This window comes from Hylobates moloch, unplaced genomic scaffold (assembly GCF_009828535.3).
Source record: "Hylobates moloch isolate HMO894 unplaced genomic scaffold, HMol_V3 SCAFFOLD_2, whole genome shotgun sequence".
NCBI lineage: Eukaryota > Metazoa > Chordata > Mammalia > Primates > Hylobatidae > Hylobates > Hylobates moloch.
The window spans coordinates 16,471,883-16,497,106 of NW_026652277.1; the positions used below are offsets into that span (position 1 = coordinate 16,471,883).

At 42.2% G+C, this 25,224-nt stretch overlaps 1 protein-coding gene across 1 annotated transcript in view; it reads right to left on the reverse strand.

Moving 5' to 3' along the window:
* RSU1 (Ras suppressor protein 1) overlaps positions 1 to 25,224 on the reverse strand; it is a 224,852-nt gene that overhangs the window by 172,545 nt on the left and 27,083 nt on the right. Inside the window, exons 3-4 of the mRNA XM_032163998.2 lie at positions 21,136 to 21,186; positions 3,805 to 3,925 (exon numbers count right to left, since the gene is read on the reverse strand). Of these exons, the coding sequence (XP_032019889.1) occupies positions 3,805 to 3,925; positions 21,136 to 21,186 (172 nt within the window). The remainder of the gene's footprint in view (positions 1 to 3,804; positions 3,926 to 21,135; positions 21,187 to 25,224) is intronic.

Consider the following 25,224-nt stretch of genomic DNA (forward strand, 5'->3'; position numbering starts at 1 on the left):
TATTTTTTTGAGACGGAGTCTCACTGTCACCCAGGCTGGAGTGCAGTGGCGCGATCTCAGCTCACTGCAGGCTCCGCCCCCTGGGGTTCACACCATTCTCCTGCCTCAGCCTCCCAAGTAGCTGGGACTACAGGCGCCCACCACCTCGCCCGGCTAATTTTTTGTATTTTTAGTAGAGACGGGGTTTCACCGTGTTAGCCAGGATGCTCTCGATCTTCTGATCTTGTGATCCGCCCACCTTGGCCTCCCAAAGTGCTGGGATTACAGGCGTGAGCCACCGCGCCCAGCCTATTTATTTATTTATTTTTGAGATGGAGTCTCACTCTGTCACCTAGGCTGGAGTGCAGTGGTGCAATCTCAGTTCAATGAAACCTCTGCCTCCTGGGTTCAAACGATTCTCCTGCCTCAGCCTCCCAGGTAGAGTAGCTGCGATCACAGGAACGTGCCACCACACTTAATTTTTGTATTTTTAGTAGAGACGAGGTTTCACCATGTTGACCAGGCTGTTCTCCAACTGCTGGCCTCAGATGAGCTGCCAGCCTCAGCCTCTCAAAGTTCTGGGACTACAGGTGTGAGCCACCATGCCCAAGAGGAGCTGGTTTATTTGGCACAGAGCACTTTTCTTAGCACTTTTTACTCCCTGTCATTATTATAAACATTTATTTGGTTATAGCTGGTTTCCCCAACTGTAATGGAAGCCCCATCAGGGCTGGATGGCCAGTAGCTAGAACAATGCCTGGTACACAGTGGGGAACTTGGTAAATCCTCATTCACTGAACAGCAGACATGCAGGTTCCCTGTCTAGCCTGACCTGTGACCTTACAGCCGCCTGCCTCGCACTTTATACTCAACAGGGCCAAAAAACTGACAATTCCTAGGCCCCAGGCAGGCAGTGCTGTGAGCGTTTTAATATGTCATTCTCAGCCGGGCGCGGTGGCTCATGCCTGTAATGCCAGCACTTTGGGAGGCCGACGCGGGCGGATCATGAGGTCAGGAGAAAAAGAGCATCCTGGCTAACACAGCAAAACCCCATCTCTACTAAAAATGTAAAAATGAGCTGGGTGTGGTGGTGGGCGCCTGTAGTCCCAGCTACTTGGGAGGCGGAGGCAGGAGAATCTCTTGAATTCAGGAGGCGGAGCTTGCAGTGAGCCAAGATTGTGCCACCGCACTCCAGCCTTGACGACAGAGTGAGACTCTGTCTCAAAAACAAAATAAAAAACAAGAGTGCCATTCACTCCATCTGAGACGCCTTCCTTCGACTTGTAAGTCTGAGAAATTCTCATGCATCAAGTCTCGGCTCCTGCGCTACCTGCTGTGTTCGTGCTCCTGGGAATCTCACCTGTGGACTAAAGTGCTCCCCGTCCTGCTGTTCTCCCTGCCGGTCCACAACTGCCAGCACATCTGTGACCTCACTGGTCTGTTCCTGTTTATAACCAGCCTTGCCCCAATAGGTAAGGTCAGGGACCATGACCTTCACCTTGGTTCCCCGGTACTAGGAAGATTCCTGACATAGAATAGTCACTTACATAGTCATGGAATTAACGAAAACATAAAGAAGACAATTATGATGATAACAATAGCTAACTAATACTAGGTACTGCTCAGTATGTGCCAAGCACTGTTCCTAGTGATTAAGATTTTATATATATATAACATATATATTTTATATATAAATATTATATATAATATATATTTTATATATAAATATTATAAATATATATATAAAATATATATTATATATAATGTGTATATATATTTTTCATTTAATAAATGAACAAATTAACAGTAAGAATATACATCAATATGTAGTTTTAGCTTCTTTCTCACATACAAATTAAAGATCAGGATAGAATAGCCTGTAAAACCAAGATATAAATGGAGAATCTTTTCATTTCTGCTTTGCCAGATGGGTATACAGGCTCCAAATTTGTAGGGAGAAAAAAAAACCATCTCATCTCAAGTGATGTTTCTCCCTCCTTTCAACTTCACTTTCCCTCAGACATAAGCATAAAGGCTGCCCATGGATCTTACAAAGTTGGTCCCTAAGCCCAAGTGAACTTCAAAATAATGTGTCTGTCCAAACTCTCTGTGGAAAGAATAAACTCAAAATCACTCCCTGAATGAGATTTTTTTCATAACTGCTCCCTATTAAATTGGTAAATACGGCCAGACGCAGTAATCCCAGCACTTTGGGAGGCCGAGGCAGGCGGATCATGAGGTCAAGAGACTGAGACCATCCTGGCCAACATGGTGAAACCCCATCTCTACTAAAAATACAAATATTAGCTTGGCATGGTGGCGTGCGCCTGTAGTCCCAGCTACTTGGGAGGCTGAGGCAGGAGAATCGCTTGAACCCAGGAGGCGGAGGCTGCAGCTAGCCGAGATAGCCTGGTGACAAAGCGAGACTCTGTCTCAAAAAAAAAAAAAAAAAAAAAAAACCTGGCAAATACCTGGCCAGCATCTATTGCCACTCCACGTCAATCACTAACTTAACTAGAGAATTTAGTGGCTACAATTTAACGAATATATGACTTTGCACAGAGACTGAAGCATGAGTGGGCAGTTTCATCTGATAGCTGCGCCAATGAAGATGGAATTCTGACGCCGAAGTTCCGGTTGGGGTCTACGGATGTATTTGTCTGTTCTCTCATTGCTATAAAGGAATGCCTGAGGCTGGGTAACTTACAAGCAAAGAGGTTTAACTGACTCATGGTTCTACCGGCTGTAGAGGAAGCATGGCAGCAGCTGCTTGTGGGGAAGTCTCAGGGAGCTTTTAGTCATGGTGGAAGGCAATGCAGGAGCATGTGTATTACATGGCAGGAGCAAGAGAGCATGAGGAGGGAGGTGCTACACACTTTTAAACAACCAGGTCTCACAGTAACTCACTCACTATCATAAGGATAGTACCAAGAGGGGATGGTGCTAAACCATTCAGGAGAGGTCTGCCCCCATGATCTAATCACCTCCCACCAGGCCCCACCTCCAACACTGGAGATTACAATTCCACATGAGATTTGGTGGGGACGCAGACCCAAACCATAACAATGGAGTCTGATGGAGCCTTTAGACCCAGAACCATCTTCCCAGCTTGGCTGCTAACCCCAGGGGTGACCAGGAGCCAGGCCCTTGGCCCCTTTGAAAAGGCTTGGCTTCCTCTGTATACAATGAAAGCACTAAAACCTGCCTTCCCTACCTCACAAATGTTGAGAGGGTCAAGTGCTGCAAAGCAATACACAAAAACAGGTTATCGTTATAATTATTTACTGCTCCCTGGTTCTGCAACCTCAGCTGAATCAAAACTCCTCTCTTCACCTTTGCATAAAGAAAGACAGAGGATTGTCACCTCTCAGCTAAAGAGAAGAATTGCATAAACGAATGAAGCATCATTAGGGAAAATATTCTTCCCTCTATGGCACGAAGGTGCTTTGTAAACTATTCCAATTTAACACAGAGAGAAAAAAAATCAGCCATATTACCACTTGTCTGCCAGTTCATGCTATGCAAATAAGTCCCTTCTCAGTCAACAGAACTGAGATAAAATTTTACTGGACACAAAATACAGTAAAAATTTAACTTCCTTATTGCGCCAACAATTAGCTTCTCAATTAGCTCTCAAATATTCACTAATGTAGGCCACCGAAAGAATATATTAAAACAATAAAAATTTTTCAAGACCCAAAACATAAAAAGAAATTAGAAATCCATTTCTGTGCAATAATATAAAAGGAATCCCTCCCCTGGCCCTACCCGGTACGCCCCTTCCACTCTCTTCCTGTCCATCCTTTCCCCTCTACTGATACTCACCCAAGGTTCAGGTGTTTGAGTTTTTGAAGGCTACTGATCTGTGTGGGCAGCTCCTCGATCTGGTTATTAAAAAAGTTGAGCACTTCCAAATTCTTCAGTTCTGCGATGTTTGGTGGCACCGCTATGGAAACAAAAATGCTGAGTATGAATCAGGGAATGGAACTCCTAGCAAGGGATGGCAGCAACATATTTTCTTTTTCTTTCAAAGCAAAGAAAGATATAACTTCAAAAGGACCATTGAATTCACCTACCAGTCTTATTTATTTTTTACACGTTTTTCATAAGCAGTTGCTCACTTCTGAGTGGCCGCTTAAATACTTCTTCACATATGGTTAGCTAAGTGCTCGGCATAGTTTGTTTCAGATGGACAGTGAGGGGGGAAACAGGGCAAAAATGCACAAAAGAGAACTTCTGTACCATAAACTGCCTATAAAAATGAATACTATGAAGCATATATACTTATGGTTGTCATATACGATCTTCTAAGTGCAACTTTTTTTTTCTTTTGGTTTTGTTGCATTGCCATCAGAAGAAGAAATGCTTCTTCGTATATGGTTAGCTAAGTGCTTGGCACAGTTTGTTTCAGATGGATAATGGGGGGGGGGAAACAGAGGAAAAATGCACAAAAGAGAATTTCTGTACCATAAACAGCGTATAAAAATGAGTATTATGAAGCATATATACTTATGGTTGTCATATATGATCTTAAAAGTGCAACTGTTTTTTTTTTTTTCTTTTTTCTTTTGGTTTTCTTGCATTGCCACCAGAAGAAAGATGGCGACCTCCAAATCCCTTCCAGGGTGATGTGCATTGAAGCTGTTTAAATAACCCAGTATCTGAAGAGCTGTCCTCTTAACATTGCATTAATAACAATATAAGCTCAATTTTAAATGATGAAATATTTGACCTCCCTAGTTTCTGATTTTGGCCTCTGGAGTAATTTATCTTGATCAATAGCACACACACACATACATACACATACATACACACACAAAGGTTACATCAGATTAGCAACAGATCAATACACAGTTATTATATAGAAATACAAAAAGTCAACTCAGTAGCAGGCTATGAATACTAGTATTCAGATCAAAGGTGAAAATCAACCACTGGGGACCTGAAAGGTTCCTCCTTCCCTAGCATATATACACTTGAAAATACAAATGTAAAAGCCAAAGGCATCTTTATCTCAAAAGCACAAACTGTAAATTGGCAGCAGCAGGAGTTTCCATAGACTGTAATTCATCTATCCCAATTGCTATTCAGTCTTTCTACAAACATTTCTATGGGTGATAAGCTTGGCCATAGTTCACATAAACTCTGATACCAAGACTATCCAGGTAACTAAGAACACGAACAGGGGCGTGGAACCCAGCCCGAGAAAGTGTGACGTCTCTTATCAGTCAGGTGTACTTCCCATCCCATCTGCTTCCTCCAGGGGTGCCCCAGGAGGCTGGGAGACCAACCTGCTTCCTGCAGTCAGACCTAAACTCAGACCCAGGAGCACCTGTGATTAGAACCACCACAAAGGTGTGTGTAAAATGCCAAACATACATCTAAAATATTCAAGCAGCTAGCCATTTCAAGACCAACTGATAACGCCCAGGGGAATAAAAGTAAAGGGACAGGCACATTGCTCATTCTAGTTTTGAGTCATCATTTCCCGCTTTCTGAAATGTCTAAGGTATCACTGGCCTTTTAGAGGTAAGGCTTGGTGAAAGGTAAAAGAGATGCTTTCACTGGAAGAAGGGACTGTGAAGAATACAGATTACTCTGAACTGGGGCACATGGGCAGGGAGCAGTGGTCTAGTGAGCAGCCCCTGGGTGAGCTCCTGAAGTGGCTGTTGATAAAAGAACAAGTTTTCATCGGGTAATCTAGACAGCTCAAAGTTCCTCCAGAACCCTCCCTCTTGGATACCTGGAGGAATGCCAATGAACCCTACCTGTACAATGTGGCTGCAAATGCACATTCTTTCTTAGGTGCACAGTCCATGGAACACTTCTGTGCAAATGAATGGTATTCACTGCGTGTAAGCGATTACCAAGAAAATCACCAGGGCCGGGGACGGTGGCTCACACCTGTAACCCAGCACTTTAGGAGGCTGAGGTGGGTGGACTACCTGAGGTCAGGAGTTCGAGACTAGCCTGACCAACATAGTGAAACTCCGACTCTACTTAAAATACAAAAATTAGCTGGGCATGGTGGCAGACGCCTGTTAATCCCAGCTACTTGGGAAGCTGAGGCAGGAGAATCGCTTGAACCTGGGAGGCAGAGGTTGCAGTGAGCCTAGATCAAGCCATTAGACTCCAGCCTGGGTGACAAGAGTGAAACTCTGTGTCAAAAAAAAAAAAAAAAAGAAAAGTAAAGAAAATCACCGGGCTGTGCCTTCTGGGTCACTGGATGTCATCTTCTCCCCCTAGATCGTAAAGTATATATAGTACAGCTGCCTACAGACCTCATCCCTCCCCTGTCCACCCTCCAGCTACCACTAAGCCTTCATCTGATTAGTTTGAAGAGCACATTTATCTGATTAGTTTGAAGAGCAATAACAAAAGTTAGTGAAACCAGGAGAAAATGATGATCTCAATTTAGCCACAAACCAAGAATAATGCAGCCAGAATTACTGCCGTCTTCCCGAAGTTACTCCGCCAATGCAATTAAATGCTGGTCTAAAGGTATCGCCTTTTTGACAGGATGAGAGATTATTTCACTCTCCTTGCTAAATCAGTCCAATTTAAAACCACAAATTATGCTAAATGTGATTTAGGGCTTTGTTTTGTGAACGCAAACAATAACCCCATATTCAAGTTACAAAACCTCTCTCAGCCTTTTGGTGAGCATGTGAATTTTTCGTTTAAGACTCCACTCAAGCTAGACGAGGAAAAAAAAAATAACACACAGCTAATAGTCTCCCTAAATATATGGAATTTTTTTTTAACCCCCAGCCATAGTGAAAATCTAAAGATATTAACGTGCAGACCCTTCTGGATGGGATGGTATTCATTCTTCGAACCAATATTTACAGAATGCTGATTAGGTGCACAGTGCCATACTTTGCACACATAGCATCTCAATACTTTGGAGATAAAGTAGGAGAGGCATGTTATTTAAAGAAAGTAAGTTACAAAAGACAGGGTATCAAAGTCAGTCAACTGAAACAGGCCTAGTGCTTGGAAAATAAACTACTCCCAACCAAACTCTCCGAAAAAATAACCAGTTAGCAATATGAATTGTGCTATGACTAGATCCTATACATACGTGGTGGGAACAATTTTAGCTATTCCAAAAAGGCCACTGCAATATTTTACCAGTCAAAATATTCTATTGGAGTTTTCTAGATATCTACAGGATGCATGAGCAAGAAGCATTTTAAAACCTAACAGTGTGCATCAGTGTATTTCTCACATCTTTGAAACGATCCTTTTTCATCAATCTGTCCAGTTTCTGATCTATGACCCCAGGTGACCTATGACACCAAAGGAACTAAAGAGCAACGTGGTCCCTGACCCTACAGTGCTGTTTTTGCCCTCACTCAACTCATAACCTCTCTGGGCCTCTGTAAAATAAGAAGGCTAGATTATGACCATTTCCAAGGTCTCTTCCACCTCATTTTAACATTCTAGGATTCTAAAAGGAGATGGATTATGAAAATCAATGATACGGCTTTAAATAATTCAACAAATGGGGCCCTCAATTAGGAAGCTTAGTCATGTAGAACTTTGCTTCTGACAGAGAATTGAGTATCATTTTCTGCCTAGCCAAATATGGCTGCTTTAATTTTGAGACTTCAGTTGCTAGGTTTGGGGGAACAGTCCCAAAGGACTCAGATATCCCCTGTCTCAATGTCCCATTTCGCTCTCGCTGCAGGATCACAGGACTGCTGGGGATGCTCTCGTCCCAGAGCCTCTGCTCATGTTTTGGAAAGGTGACAAGGATGTGGTCACATCACCCCAGAGACTAATCTCAAAGTTTCTTCCGGGCTTTGCAGCAGCAGTTCTGCCTAACACACCCGGCATGACCTTCTTTCCTTCAGGTCCTCCTAAACTGAAGAACCCCAATGTGATTCAAGAGTTTTGTCCATCTGATGTGCCAGCCCAGACTTGGCAATTCAGCACTCCCATCTCCCCCAGCAGTTTCTGGAAGGTTCCACAAGCAGCCCAAAGTGCCTGAAGGGTTCATTAACTTCTCTTTGGCCGGAAGCACCTCCACTTTGCTGGACAACTGGAGAAACCAAAGACCATCTGTGGGAAACACTGACACAGCCCCTTCCCTGAGCAACAGCTTTACTCCTAAAAGGACATGTATCTACGGCCATCGGTTATATCTGCAACAGGCATGAGCCAGCCGGTACTGCATTGTTGATGCACAATAACAAAATCAACAATCAATCAGCTCAAGAATAGGCTTCCCCCAACCGGCCAGCAGCCTGCAAACTGTCTCCTCTCCACACGAAGAATCAAAATCAACTACTGTTATAACAATCGCAGTTTCAATTCTGTTGAATTGAGTAAGGAAGATTCTATGATCTAAAATTAATAATTCCACAACCAACAACTTAAAGCATTTTAGGAGTTTACACAATAATAATTAGCAGGGTATGTTCTGGGGCTGGTCTTTCTGATGGACAGCCACTAGTTGTGTGCAGCTGTTTGAATTTAAACCTAGATTAATAAAAATTAAATAAAATGATGAATGTTATTGTTGGTCACAGCAGCCCCATTTCAAGAGCTTGACAGCCACATGTGGTGGCTAGTGGCTCCACTACTGCACAGCAGGGATACTGACCATTTCCATCACCACAGAACGTTCTATTACACAGCCCTGTCCGATGGCAGTGGGTCTCAAACCACAGAGACATCAGAATCACCAGAGGGCTTGCTAAAAACCAGATGGAGGGGTATCCCTGAGTTTCTGATTTAGTACGTTTGGGGTAAAGCCTGAGACTCTGAATTTCCAACAACTTCCCAGGGGACGCCGATATTGCCGATCTGGGAACCCTATTTTGGCTCAGAAAACTTTTAATTCATTGGCAGCATCACAATTATCAATCCAACACATATGTCCCTTAACCCATGCGATAATGCGATGACTATAATAATCAATCTGATCCAAATGAAGATGCCTCTTGAGCCTGGAGAACTGATGACACGTGAAACAAATGATACTCTAGGTAGCTAAGACGTTCAACGTGGATGCCACAATCAAACCCTTTCTAGTCAACTTCTGCTCCCCCACACAGGATTTTATGGTGAGATCGGTATTGCTTAAGATGGACAAGTTTCCAGAGGAGAAAAGCCTTGAATTCCCTAGCACACTGAATTAAGTCACTCAGTGGCAAATTCATCATGACCAAGGGTAGTCATACAAAGAGATGTCACCCGCTCTACTGCTTGGCTTCAAAACACTGAGCCCTAACGGCAGGATGCTGGGTGGTAGTGACGGCACAGACAGATCCAGCTTAGGTGCAGCTGATTTGGGGGCTTTTTGAGCAAAAGCATCTTGTGGCCCTTGAGGCAAAAAAAAAAAAAAAAAAAAAAAGCTGTAAGGAGCGACAGACTCTGGGAGCAGCAGGCACCACGCAAAAACATAAGGACAGGAGCTCTGCCTGAGTGCAGCCCACGGGAGGGTCAGGGGGTCACACTTTGGTCTTTAGAGCCATATGGTTACCAGCGACAGCCAGGTCCTCTTCAGCTCCAGAAGGGCAGCACTAGACCCTGCACCATGCTAACGCACACCCACGGCTGCCAGGAAGCCAGAAGCTGCTCCGAACACATGCTGCTTTCCCTCCGCCGCACAGGCATGAAATCTGGAGGTGACCTCCACCCACCATCTCCACCAAACTTCTGGGGAGTTGGGGGCTGCACTACACCCACCTGTTTTTGCAGAAGCACCAAAGGATGTGTTTAGAGCTGGTGGTTCCTGAGCTAGGGCTGGCCCAGGGCATGAAAGCCAGGGGACCCAGCCTCTTTGAAACAAGTGAACCGATAGCTCACCCTCTGCCTCCAGTGATGGATTGCGAATTACAGCAAGGGAATGAAGAGGAGGACTTACGGCAGGTACTTTGTGGGAGGCAACTGCTCACAGCCAGGGCCAGGACAGCAGGTGGCACAGGGGCATGCCCGCCCTTGTGCTGCAATGGAGGCAACGCTACTGTCTCGTGCCCATTTCCAGGAAGCAAAAGTGCCACCAATCCTCAGAGTGTCCAAAGAAACCACATAGAATGAGTCACAGCAAAATGAAACTGAGTAGCATTGCTTCTAAAAACCTGACATATTGCTATTTTAAAAAAAAAGAAGTTTTTGTCTGTTGTCATAACAAATGAAAATGCCTGGGCAGATGTTCACAATGTCATACATTTCTACAGCTTTTTTTATAAAGCACAGAAGGATAGAGGATGGTAAAGGATATTAAAATTAGCTTGTTATTTAGATAACTTAGTATGTTACATTACTACAACCAAGTTACTAGAAAAATTACTAAAAACATGAGAATAGGTGAAAATGAGTGAGATTCTTCATTATACATATGGGAGGGGGGATGGACCATTTATGAGAAAATAGTGAAAGCAAACATTTCCTTGCCCCAGCATTTGATGAATATGATACTGAAAAACAAGTGTCCCCCTTTGGCCTGAATGAAACAAGGGAAGAAAAAACCAAATTAGCAGAAACTAGATGAAATATGACTTGGGACATCCACGGTCAAAGTAAAAGCACAGCCTTTTTCATCTCTAGCCGTAACAACTGGAGAACATGAGTCCATTCATAGCACAGAGGTAGTGTCTAGACTAATTACATACATGCCGATTCTTCCAGCAAATCATAGTTCTCAATGCCATTTTAATGATTATACATAAAGAAGAATCTTCTCACTCTCGCGTAGGAATAATTACACTCTTCAGCACTTTATATGCCAAAAAAAAAAGGTCATTTATAGTTATAGTGATTAATTACCTTTGTTTTCTGGCCAAAAACACAAGGTGGATAATAATGAACTAATTACATATTACCACAAGAGTCTGATGTTCAAAAGTATACTAATGATAACTGGCTTCACAGATTTTATGGGATTTCCCCCAAAGCAGCTATTGAAGCAGTGAATTACAGTAGTTCTAGGTTATTTAAAAACATAAAGTTTATGAAACAGTAAAGCAAATTCTCATTTAAAAGGTTCTACATGTTCCTCAAGGTAAACATAAAATAGCAAAGTATCTAAGCATCTACCCCAAGAAAGGCCAACATCCTCCAATTATTAGCTTTCTAAATAACAATGGTAATGCACTTTTGGTTAATAAACAACAAGTATCTACTGAGGACCTGTGGCCCAAAATTACACGCTGACTCTATGCTATCATGAGCCACCTCAGGATTCTATAGCCTAAGTCATTTTAGTAAACAAAAATATGCCCTGGCTTAACTTACCGCAACACAATGGTCCTACTCTTTCAGCAGCAATGTGAAAAATCAATTACGTGAAAATTAGAGGAAAAAAGGCATAAGCAAGCGATAAGGTCGATTTTAGAGTATAAAGCCAAACATGCAAAAATATATGTTCCTGAGTTATAAAAAGTATGTATGCATAACCAAACAGATTTCCTAAAAACCTGACAAGTATGGATTTCTTCTCCTCTGAGGATATAAAAATTAGTTAATGCCTGAATCTTGTGTTAACTCCCAAAGCATCTTCAGGAAGACGTATGAACTCTGAAATCTTGCAGGAACACCGCTTCTAAATTGCACTCCAGTTCTGATGCGTGACCCCTCCAGCAAAGCCATATATCAATAAAGAGCTTTAATTGGGGAGCTGGGAGGGAGAAGCAGCACTGAGAGGAAAGGAAATGGCATTCAGTGGCCTGGGGAGGAAGTGACATCCAGCGAAGGGTAAGAAAAGGAAGGGTAGGAAAAATGCCCAGGAAATTCCAAAACACTGGGAAGAGAGAGAAGGAGAATATGAAAAAAAAACTTCAATTCATCAATGGAGAAAAGCAGGCTCAGTGTTATAAAAGGAGTGATCCAGGCTCTTTTATATGAGTACATGCCTTTAGTATGTATAATATTATGTGGATGTTTATCTACACATAAGCCTCGATTATTAACATTATAAGGTAGACAGTAAGCAAGTCACATTCTATCTTGCACTCTTTTACATGCACACACAGAAAAAGCACGTTTTGTCATTAGTTTCTGTCTTCTTTCACAATTAAGAATTAATCTAGGCTGGGAGCAGTGGCTCACACCTGTAATCCCAGCACTTTGAGAGGCCGAGGTGGGTGGACTGCTTGAGCCCAGGAGTTTCAGACCAGCCTGGGCAACAGGGCGAAACCCCACCTCTACAAAAAAATTAGCTTTGCATGGTGGTGCATGCCTGTAGTCCTAGCTACTCAGGAGGCTGAGGTGGGAAGATCACTTGAGCCTGGAGGTTAAGGCTGCAGTGAGCCAAGATTGCACCACTGCACTCCAGCCTGGGCAACAAAGTGAGGCCCTGTCTCAAAAAAAAAGGAATTAATCCAGCAAATCCATCAAGAGGCCACAACTGGACTGCTTCTCTTCCCACCGGACCTTATGTTTAGGGTCACTGCATGAAGAGGGCAGGAAGGGGAGGGAAAGGAAGAGGCCCAGGGCTAGGGAAATCCACCAAATCCACATGGGAGCTTTGATCATTCCCTTCGAACTAACACAACTATGGCTTTTAACCTTACGAATTCTCCCGTTCTTCGAATGGAAGGAATAAGGATCCAGAGCCACAGGAATACTTCATCCATGGAGCTGCTAGACTGACCTAAAGGGACGTCAAGTGCACACACACATCACTTGCAGAGGCAGCAGGGGACATGGCGGAGCAGCCACTTGGAAGCCATACAGAAAGCTCTGTCGCCTCCTCATTCTGGTCACTTAACCACTTTACACCTGTCTCCTCCGTGTGATACAGAGTGGGGGTTCAACAAATTCACTCTTTTCTCTTTCACTTCCTGCTGAAGTTATTATATAGGTGTTGTTCTTGATGGTCCCACAGGCTGTGGGGTGCCCTGTATTTCCTTCCACACAGTGCTGGTTCAGTTGGATGAAAAGGAGGGCTTCACAGAGAAAGATAAGCATTCATCTCAACTTCCTGAAGGATAAGTCAAATTCAGAGAGAGGGGTAGGAACATCAGTTTTTAAAAAAAAAAAAATCAGGTGACTAGAACAAAGAATAGATAGGCAGGGGAAAAAAAGTTAAAGAACTAGCAAAAATTGGACAAAAGAGGGTTCAGACTGAAAACAGCAAAAGGCAAGGTCAATGAGTTTGTTAACTGGTTATCAATTGTATTTGAGTGGTTTTGGTCTACGAGGCTGACTGACAAACAGAAAGAAAAATGGAAATGGGAAAGGTATTCCGTTAAAAAAAAAAAAAAACAAAACAAAACTGCATATGCCCATAGGCCCACACACATATTCTGTTCAACCCTGGGAGCTACAGGATTGCAAATTCTTATTTAACAAAATGTAAATTTAAGCAGATTAATAAGGTGGCACTTATCAACATTTTTTAAAAAGTGATCAAGAATCAGTTCTGTGATGCATTAAAAATCACCTTAAGTTTTATACAAATCTCCAAGGAACATCTCCTTTAAGAAATAGCATCATTAGGCCGAGGCAGGCAGATCGCTTGAGGCCAGGAGTTCAGGACCAGCCTGGCCAACATGGTGAAACCCGTCTCTACTAAAAACAAAAACCAGCTGGGCATGGCAGTGCACACCTGTAGTCCCAGCTACTAGGGAGGCTGAGGCAGAAGAATCGCTTAGACTCGGGAGACAGAGGTTGCAGTGAGCCGAAATCATGCCACCGCTTTCCAACCTGGGTGACAGAGTGAGACCCTGTCTGAAACAAACAAACAAAAAAATAGCAGCACTATGTCCACACTGCATGCAAACATACTAGTGTTATCTTCATCCGATTCTGGAGTTTCTAAATCTGAGCTGCGTGGACCTCTAAAGAATTCATGGATGAACACAGTGGGATCCACAAGCCTCTGCTGGAATTACAACCATCACGTGTACTTCTCTACGGATCAGGGTTGTAGTTGTCACTCTATTATTTAAAAAGATCAGTGACTTAAGAAAAGTTAAGAAGGCTGGACATAGGGGCTCACAGTGGCCTATATTTCTGGTACTTTTGGAGGCCAAAGCGGGAGGACCACCTGAGCCAAGAAGTTTGAGTCCAGACTGGGCAAATTAGCCAGGCGTGGTGGTGCACATCTATCTAGAAGGCTTGCTTGAGCCCAGGAGTTTCAGGTTACAGTGAGCTAGGATTGTGCCACTGTACTCCAACCTGGGTGATAAAAACACTATCTCTAAAAAATAAAAACATAAAAAAAGAGAAGAGATGCTCTACAAGAATGTATGTACCTAAGTATCACACCTCTTAGTATATCTCCTCTACCATTCTGCACACATACTCCCATGTACACACACATCAAGTGATTTAGAAGAGAGTGCATCAACCAAAAATCTACGTATAATATTTTGCTATTAAATCAATTCTGTTTCATAGACATTCTATCATCAATAGCAATAGAAACCTTTTTCAGGATCAGCCCCACACATGGGCTAATTATGAGTTGGAAAGTGACAGGCTTACACTCCCCCGTCTTATTTTCTCCACAGCCTGCCACCGTTCTGAAGTTCTCACGATTGGGGTGGTTCCATTTAAAAATATATTGTGGAGGAACTAGCATGTTAGCTGGCTTCCGCTTAGCACAAAACAGGACCTCTAGAAAAAGGATTCTAGAAGAGGTACATTTTGGTTGGTGGGGCTGACAACAAAGGGAACGGGGGTGGGGGGTGGCCACAGTCTACAAGCTGAGGACAGATAAGATGCCATCGGGAGGACACATCTTCAACTTCATTCGCTGGCCTTGGCTGCACTGGTTCTGGGTCCCTGGGTCAACAGACCCTCCCACAGGATGATCTCAGGTGCTCACTCACTAAAGCCAAAAAAATGCAACACATGCCCAACTGCCAGTGATTTTTTTATGGTAACCTGACTACCGGTACCATCAGATAGATATTGTTTAATTAACAGCTGTTAGAGTCAAAGATACTACGCATATTTTTTTAACTCTCATCTTTTAATGATGGCACAGAAGCAAACTGATAAATATGCAGTAATTTAAAAAATAAGTTATTGATCAAAGCCTCTGTATTATGAATACATTTACACTCTGTTAAAATGCAAACAGCAAGTTGTTTTGATATTGTCACAAGATAAATTCATGACACAGAGACCATTTATTTTACATATTCCCCCCTCACGGTTTAATTTCATACAAGCCATGCACAAGAACTTTTGCATAAAGCATGACAAGTAATCTATGAAAGAGGGAGTAACTACAGACTTAAGAACAGCAAGGTCTGAGAAGAGCAGTGAAGGTCGTCGTCAGGAATTCAGACAGTTAATTCTTCTCAATCATCCCAACAATCTATTATGTCTGTATAAAAAGGTTTCAATGTATTATGCTTTTTAAAAACTGCTAAATTTTCATTATAATTGGATCTACAAATTTTAAGAATACAGTATTTTCACGTGAAATATGCTGCTTAATTTGTTTATAATACGACTTATGGTAGATAATCAATATATACATCTGCATAAAATTTAAAAGTATTAAGTTCTAAGTACTTAAAATATTATCTTTGATAAAAAATTATTGAAACCACCAAAGAAGGTATCTTAGTATTTCTTGTTTGCTATAATTCTAAATTCATACATAAGCTATAATAGGAAATAGTGTGTATTTAAAAAAAAACAAATTTTGCCATAAAACTTAGGTTTACTACCTGCCTAGCCATTTCCGATGCATTAAATGACGAGATATGGGCACAGTGAAGACCTGACATTGCAGGCAAAACTGCCAATACCTCCGGCAAAGGTTTTACATGGCAGTTAAAAGTTAAAAGTATAAAACTAAACAATTACATTCAGCGACACACACTTTTGAAAGGTTTTACATAGATGTCGGCTCCTCAATGTCTGCACAGAGCTAAAAGATATCCTTGGATATTTCTTGCACAAAATGATGAATGTCTAATCCTCAACACACCTGGGTTGCAAAATTTAAAAAAAAAAAAAAAAAAAAAAAACTACTGTCATATTTAAGCCCATCATTCCTTGGCTCTATGATTGTAAAGATGAGATGGCCATCATTTACTGGACATAAGGTCATATATCTTTTTTTTTTTTTTTTTTTTTTTTGAGATAGGGTCTTGCCCTGTCACCCAGGCTGGAGTGCAGTAGTAGCTTGCAATGTTTACATATGGGTTTTGCTGTTGGAATAAAATTATTTTTAAAACTTAAGGAAAACTTCACTTAAAAACGTAACGCCCAGAGCTTGTTTTATCACTGGTACAGAATGCAATTCATTTCCTGTTGTACATTCATTTCATATTCTCCCCAACACAATGGAATTGAGCGGTATACGAATCAGCATAAATATGCACAGAATACACATTTTCTTGATTTTTACAGTTATTTTTGAATTAAAATATGGATACATAAATACTTCAAACTTTCTTCCACAGATTAAAAAAAAAAAAAAAATCTCACATATGCCCAATACAAAATACTATGGAAAGCAGTGTAATTCTTTCAGTGTAAGGATATTGGAGGAAAAGAAATGTTTCTGATTTGAGAAAGTAGCCATAATAAATACTAAAAAATGATATGTGAAACTGAATATTTTCATGGTAGGAGAAGAACGAAAAACGCAGCATACCTCCTTCTATAAGGATTTACCTTAAATGTGGTAAAAACTGCACTGTGTAAGCAGCAATAGCAACATGACCTGTGGTGCAGGGCTGGAGAGCCTGCACAAAATTTATTCTCACAACAAAGTTGGTTTCTAATTTTTAGGTACAAACCCTGGAGGAGACATATGTGTCTCAACAGTGACCTCTAGTGGACAAGTCTTAAAATGGTTGTCCCCAAAAGAAACTCCTCTTTAAAAACAAATAAGTAGGAAAGCATTTACAAAGCTCACACTTCCAAACACCATAAAACCTGCGGATTGTATTAAGGAGCAGACTACAAAAGACTCAGCTGACAGTGGCTTGAAAGGGAGGGTAACCACAGAGGCCAGGGGCAGGAAGGAAAAGCAAAGAAACACAGGAAGATGACCTTCAGCATTATTGCTGCCTTCCCACGCATCTGAGTGGTCATGATACCAGTTACCCTGGCTGCGAGTCCTTTGTGTGCCTGAGTAGCACATCACAGCCCATCATTCCTTGGCTCTATGATTGTAAAGATGAGACAGCCATCATTTACTGGACATAAGGTCATGTATCTTTTTTTTTATTTTTATTTTTTTGAGATAGGGTCTTGCCCTGTCACCCAGGCTGGAGTGCAGTAGTATAACCATAGCTCACTGCAGCCTCAAACTCCTGGGTTGAAGTGATCCTCGCACTACAGCCTCCAGAGTAGCTGAGATGCCTGGCTCATTTTTTTTTTTTAAGAGACGGGGTCTTGCTATGTTGCCCAGGCTGAAGGTCATACATCTTTAGAGCATCACATTCTACCATGTTTGAAATGAGCACACAATGAGTAAGAAACCAAAGTCTGTGGCGGCCACATCTACTCAAGTCTCTATACCAGTTAATCCCAAAGAAATCGTCTGATCCCAATGTTCTCCACTTTCTCTCTAGCCAGCAGTTTCCTCTCTGCCCTTCCCTGTCATCTACATATCTCCTGGGAGCAATGAACACTCGATTTATACAGGTAATTACTGGGGAGCCACTAAGTGCCCAGCCACAGGCATTCAGGAATAATATGACATGATCCCTGCTTCCACAAAAGCTGACCATCTATTTGGAGAGAGAGAAAAAACAGAAAGCAAGAGAAGGATAGGGAATGCCTTGCTGGAGTTAAAGAGTCTACATGCAAGAGAGTTTGGGGACGAAAGGCTTCAGATGGGCCAGACCAGCCAGGGGGCCCCCAGGGAAGGATGGGGAGAGGCTGGTAGACAGGAGGAGGGAGGAGGAGAGGCAGGCAGGAGTAGAGCCTGGGCCCAGAGGCAGGGCTACGGGGAGACAGATGATCCATCTTCCTAGAGCAGCATATGAAGAGGAGAGGCTGGCATGGGATGTGGGGCAGATTAGGGCAGTTTCTGAAAGACAGCGAGCACATGAGAGCGAGCCAGCCTTCTGCCAGGTGCCTACTACATGACAGGCAGGTGCTCAAAGAAAGCATTATTTCCGAAAGGATCTTTAATCTGAAACTCTTCCCACTGGGCCAGGATGGCTTTGCATTCTGACTTTGCCAATGACTTTGCTGCATTCAAAGTCAGTACCTGCCCATTCACAGCAAAAAGGCAGAAGAAAAAAATTCACTTGCAACTATTCTTCCCGTCTCCTTAAACACATCATGCATATATACATACCTAGGAAAGTTGCTACAGACAGATTAATTCCCCCGCTGACTTCAAAAACCCATCAACCCTGCCCCAAGCCCCCAGGTTTAAATTCAAATAGTGTCACCATAATAGTCTTGGAGCATTAACAGCAATTAGCTTGACAATACATAAATATTTTTATGAACTGCAGTATTTAAAAGTTCAGGAATTTCTGCTCCCAGATTCTTGAGGAATTTCAGAATCACAGATCCCACTTTCAGCTTCCTCGTGGCCTCACTTTTACTGCCCTGGGTGGACGTGTCAAGGCCAAAACCACTGGCAAGAAAAGGGAAGTCAACCCCGTGCCACACTGTTTCAATAACCCTGCAGATCTTAAGTCAGTGAAGTAAACAGTGTCCCCAAATCAATGTCCCAGTCTGAGTAAACCATTCATTCCTTCCATGAGTACATTAGTGGAAATGTCAGAGAATGGTGTAATTGGCATACTAGCAGAAAAACATGAATACTTTTGCAAGATAAAAGCAGTGCCGGGTGAGGGGGTGGGGGAGTTATCTTTTGAGTCCCTGTGGTTTCAATGTGGCGTTGTCAGCTGGTCCCTATTAAAAACAACAGAAAGTGAAAGACACTGATTACCATAAAAAGTGACAGCAGGGTGTGCCTAGCCACTTACATTTAATGCATATTTATATTTCCATCAAATGGACATATTTACTATAAACACTTGAAAAACCATAGCAAAGTCATTCATTTAAATGCCAGAAAAATAGTAAAGGATGCTAATTTGACCTTACTGAAACAGATCAGGTGTCACTGACACTACTCAGGATGGCTTGAAACAGAATTTACCAAGACCATTAATTACAGTTTACTGGATTAGGTCAAGAGTGTCTCAAATGGAGTGAAGAAAAGAAAAAAAAAAACTGGCAAGGCAGAAATATAAAGTTTGGATTCTTTCACAGTCAGTCTCCTGAATGGCCAACATAATGTAACTCCACATATAAATATGCCCCTCTAAATTAACCTAATATTATAATGCCTGGAGGAAGAAACTGATCCATTGACTCCTGAGATTTCTACCTTTGTGAAGATGTAAAAAGAAATAAACTACAGCGATCTGAAAGATGTTTTTAAAGAAGAGATCAATGAATGCTATAACAGAAATAAAGGTTTTGCTTTCTTTCTGTTGGAGACAGGGTCTCCCTCTGTCACCCAGGCTGCAGTGCAGGGTCGTTATCATAGCTCATTGCAACCTCCACCTACTAGGCTCAGCCTCTTGAGTAGCTGGAACCACAGGTGCTGGACCCACTATGTCTGGCTAATTTTTTTATTTTTGGTAGAGATGGGGGCCTCAGTATGTTGCCTTGGCTGGTCTCAAACTTGTAGGCTCAAGCAATCCTCCTACCTCAACCTTCCTAAGTGCTGGGATTACAGGCATCAGTCACTGATCCTGGCCAGTTTTGCTTTCTTGTGTAAACCGGTTTCCACAAGATAAGCAAAACAAGATATCATTATTGTAACAATGATAAGCTTAGCAATTAAGAAATACTTTAATAAACTACACAACAGAGCCATGTCAGTTGTTACTGCTCACAAATCTTGGGGGATTTAGGAATCATGTGGTCCACCCTTCAAAACAAACCACGAATCCCTTCTGAACTGAGAATCGGGTCTCTGTGGACCACGGGACCATTTCCCAGAAAAACAATGGAACCGGCAATAAATTACCTGTTACGACAATGACCACACATGACTTGTAGGTCTCACTTTTGGCTTCTGTGGCCACCACAGACAACTGTGCCGTCACTCTGCCTTTGCCTTACAAATATGCGCTTTGGCTAACAACGAACTAATCCGCTTGTTTCTTGTCCATGAGGGGACCTCGCTGCCACTCTTAATTCTCAATAATCAACAGCTCTGTGACATCGCTTCAAGCTGTATATAATGCACATACACACATAAATTCACGACACAAATCCCTCAACATGACATTCTGCTCAGTTTCACTGGACTCGGAAAGCTCCTTCACAAATTCTTGCCACATGATTAGAAAATCATTCAAGTCTGCAAGAAAAATGGCAAGCAAAAAGAACTGACAGTCATTAGGAATGGGAAAGGAGCGTGGGTCCCTGTCATTAAAATCTTTAAAGCCACAGCTCTATGAAGAAAATGGCCCATCATGCACACAAGATAATCATATAAAAATAGGCATTCATCCTACTGTATGCTAAGCAGATACTTTTACTCTGGGGTCTATGGATGCCCAGCAGAATTTTTCTTTTGCGGAGGCCAGACTCAAAAATTTGAAAAATGCAGACGTAAAGGTATATCATGTATACAATTTTGCATCTTTTCCACCATCAAGCAGGGACGGAAAGTATATTGAACAGTTAAACCTTTCCCTTTTGAGGAGGAAATATAAATGAAAACAAAGAACTCGTTCTAATAATTTCAAGTTTTTAATGCTTTCAAGTAAGTTTTGCTCATGAAATGCTCACCAATGGTCTGGCAGTTCAGGTCAGCATAGCATTTATTATCTCTGAATGGAACCACTTCCCCATTTTTTTCTCTTTGGTTTATAAACATGGTAAGAAAGAATCTCTAGGCCAGGCGCCATGGGTCATGCCTATAATCCCAGCACTTTGGGAGGCCAAGGCAGGAGGATCGCTTGAGCCCAGGAGCTCAAGACCAACCTGGGTAAAACAGTGAGGCCCTATCTCAAAAAAAAAAAAAAAAAAAAAAAAAAGCAAATAATCTTCAAAGTAGAGCTAACTACAAAACGACAAAATACAGGATGACAATATTCTCATCTTAGTGTCACCAAAATAAACTAGGGTTTCTGCAAATAATCATTTGTCATTAGTTTCTTCCAAGGAAACCGTAATAGACTCAGCAGTGCCATAGGATCACCTAAATGTCAGAAAATGCAGCAAATGAGAAACATCACTTACTTGTTAGCTTGTTATGGCTGAGGACCAGTTGTGTGATATGGGATAAGGTAACTAAAAAGAAAAAAAAAAAGTCAGTCAGTAAATGTATCACTGTATCCGGATTCTACCTGTACTCCTACAAAGCAAACGGCCAAGTTTTCTTCACAGGTTGAAGCATTATCGCTCACCAAAATAGAAACTAAGATTCATGTAACACGATCTGTTCAATGTTAAACCAAAGGAAGAAAAGGCATGCAACTAACAGTGCAATTACCTCAGCAAGTTAGAGCTAATGAGATTAATGTCACAGAATCCAACACGACAAGGGCCAGTTAGCTCTGTGTGGTGCCCAGGCCTGCTTGCCCAGCCATTAGTGATCCATTTCCATTATCTGTGCCAGTCAGAAAGACCAGCCAAGAGGGTAGAGGAGCACAGGGCCTTCCCTTGTGCTAAAAAATTTTAATTATTATTATTTTTGAAGCCACTTCATCCAAACAGAAACTTTATCTAGCAGAAGGCCGCCAGTGTTACTGCTTCAGCTATGTTCCGTGACCATCCAGAAATTCTCCTCCATGCTATCAGTTGATCAGAGTTAAAACCCTTCACAATTTCTTCTAAATGTATTTTGGTTGACATTTCGAAGCACTGATTTGAAATGCAGATTGCTCTCCGGCTTCAAACATTATCATGGCGGTTTAATCTGCTCAGTAAGATTAGGTTTGCTTAAAGAATGGTTTTTCTAACTATAAATAAAGAAAATATATACAGAGCCACAAAAGTAAAAGATCATTTATCTGCCCTCTACTCTGGGGTCTAAAACTTTACTGCATGTGTCAGCATTTACACACATATGCATATACGTGTGTGTGTGTGTCTGTGTGTGTGTATGTGTAAATTTTTCCAATTTTTTTTTTTTTTGAGACAGGGTCTCACTCTGTTGCCCAGGTTGGAGTGCAGTGGCACAATCTCAGCTCACTGTAACCTCTGCCTCCCAGGTTCAAATGATTCTCCTGCCTCAGCCTCCTGTGTAGCTGAGACCACAGGCACATGCCACCATGCCCGGCTAATTTTATATTTTTTGTACAGATGTGGTTCTCGTTATTTTGCGCAGGGTGGTCTCAAACTCCTGGGCTCAAGTAATTCTCCCACCTCGGCCTCCCAAAGTGCTGGGATTACAGGCATCAGCCACTGTGTCCAGCCTCCAATATTACTGCTGTAAGAACGTTCTAATGCAGTAGAGGTTTTTCCTTAAATGGGTAAGACAAAAATTTTTCTAAGGGTCTCGATGTTGGGGCTCAGCATGCTTTGAAGAAAATATGCATCACTTCTACTGACCACAACTTTTGCTTTTTTTTTTTTTTTTTTTTGAGACTGAGTCTCACTCTGTCGCCAGGTTGGAATACAGCGGCGCAATCTTGGCTCACTGCAATTTCCACCTCCCAAGTTCAAGCGATTCTCCTGCCTCAGCCTCCAGAGTAGCTGGGACTACAGGTGTATGCCACCATGCCCAGCTAATTTTTGTATTTTTAGTAAAGACGGGGTTTCACCATGTTGGCCAGGATGGTCTCCATCTCTTGACCTCATGATCCGTCCACCTTGGCCTCCCAAAGTGCTGGGATTACAGGTGTGGGCCACCAAGTCCAGCCGCATGTTTTTTTTTTTCTAAACCATTGCAAACTTACAGAGAAGTTCAAATTGCAACACAAAAACCTGTCTTCCCAGCTTGAACCACTGAGATTAAGCTGCTAGCCTGACGCCCCATAAACTCTAGGGTCCTACAGGCGAAAATGTACACAACCACAATACAACCATTAAAACAGTTAACCAAGTACATGAGGACCATCTAATCCTAACCCCATCCAAGTTTCTCCAAATGTCCCAATCATTTATTTTAGGGAAGAAATAGGATCTGGTTGAGAATTCACGCCGCAGGTAGCTGTCAGGTCTTTGTCGTCTCCTGTAGGCAGAGAATTTCTCTTTCCTTGACTTTCAGGACCTTGGCAATTGTGAAGACTGTAGGGGTAATTGTTTTGTATTATGTCCCTCTATGCAGAATTTTTTTTTTTTTTTTAACATGACCTTGCTCTGTTGCCCAGGCTGGGGTGCAGTGGTGCAATTACAGCTTATTGCAGCCTCAGCTTCCCAGGCTCAAGCAATCCTCCAACCTCAGCCTCCCAAGCAGCTGAGACTACAGGCTCACAGCACCATGCTTGCTTGATTTAATTTTTTTTTTTTTTTTTTTTTTTTTTTAGAAATGGGGTCTCACCCTGTTGCCCAGGCTGGAGATTTGTCATTTGTTGATTCTTGATTCATGCATCTGTATTAGTCCATTCTCACACTGCTATAAAGAAATACCTGAGGCTGAGTAATTCATAAGAAATTTATAAGTAATTTGTAAGAAAAGTTTATATGGCTTATGATTCTGCAGGCTGTACAGGAAGCATAGAAGCATCTGATTCTGGGGACACCTCAGGGAACTTAGGGCGGAAGGCAAAGCTGGAGCAGGCATCTTCACATGGGGTATTAGCCTGTTCTCACACTGCTAGTAAAGAGATACTCGAAACTGAGATGGGGTAATTTATAAAGGAAAGAGGTTTAACAGACTCACACTTCCATATGGCTGGGAAGCCTCACAATCATGGCAGAAGGCAAAGAGGAAGCAAAGGCACACCTTACATGGCACCAAGTTAGAGAGCATATGCAGGGGAACTCCCCTTCATAAAACCATTCAATCTTGTGAGACTTATTCACTATAATAAGAACAGCATGGGAAAGCCCCACCCCCATGATTCAGTTACTGACCAGGTCCCTCCCACAACATGTAGGAATTATGGGAGGTATAATTCAAGATGAGATTTGGATGCGGACACAGCCAAACCGTATCACATGGCCAGTGCAGGAGGAAGTGGGTGGTTGGGGGGAGGTACCACACACTCTTATAACAACTAGATCTCATGAGAACTCTATCACTATACAGTACAAAGGTGGTGTGACGGTTAATACTGAGTGTTAACGTGATTGGATTGAATGATGCAAAGTACTGATCCTAAGTGTTTCTGTGAGGGTGTTGCCAAAGGAGATTAACATTTGAGTCAGTGGGCTGGGAAAGGCAGACCTACCCTTAATCTAGGTGGGCACCATCTAATCAGCTGCCAGCATGGCCAGGATATAAAGCAGGCAGAAAAAGGCTAAACTGGCTTAAACTCTGAAAAGACTAAAATGGCTTAGTCTCCCAGCCTGCATCTTTCTCCCATGCTGGATGTCTGCTGCCCTCGAATGTCAGACTCCAAGTTCTTCACCTTTGGGACATGGACTGGCTTTCCTTGCTCCTCAGCTTGCAGACGGCCTATTGTGGGACCTTGTGAATGTGTGAGTTAATACTACTTAATAAACTCACACAGTCACTCTATATAGGTAGATAGAGTTTATATATAAATAAATACATAAACTAATATGATATATATATATATATATCATATTACAATTCCACATGAGATTTGGTGGGGACACAGATCCAAACCATATCAGCATCTTTGGCAGGGATATCGCAGAAACACTGTGTTCTTGTCATGGCACCCTACCTAGGACACACGACTTCCATTTATCCCATTGATAAGGATCTTCACTTTGATCGCTGAAGTCTGCCTGGCCTCTCCATTGCCAATGTCTTGTTTTCCCCTCTTGTAGTTAGTAAATTTGGGAAAAGGAGGAAGGGTACTTTGATACAATGTCAATATCCTGTTCCTCACCAAACTCTAAACTTATTGTGTCTTTTGGTCCCCAATCAAGGCAACTTCCCCGCCCCCACCCCCAACCCTCAATTGGGATATCTGGCAATGTCTAGAGACATTTTGGATCGTAACAACTGTGGCCACTAGAAAATCTAAAATTTCGTTGGTGACTGGCATTCTCTGTCTGCTGGATGGCACTAGTGTAAAGCACTGGTGTAGTGGGTGGAAGCCAGGGATGCTGACACACATCCTACATCACACAAGGCAGCCCAACCTCTGACAAAAAATTGTCCAGTCCAATACGTCAACAGCATTGGTGCTGAGAGATCATGGTTTATTTAGTTATGTGTGTATATATACATATATATATATATATATA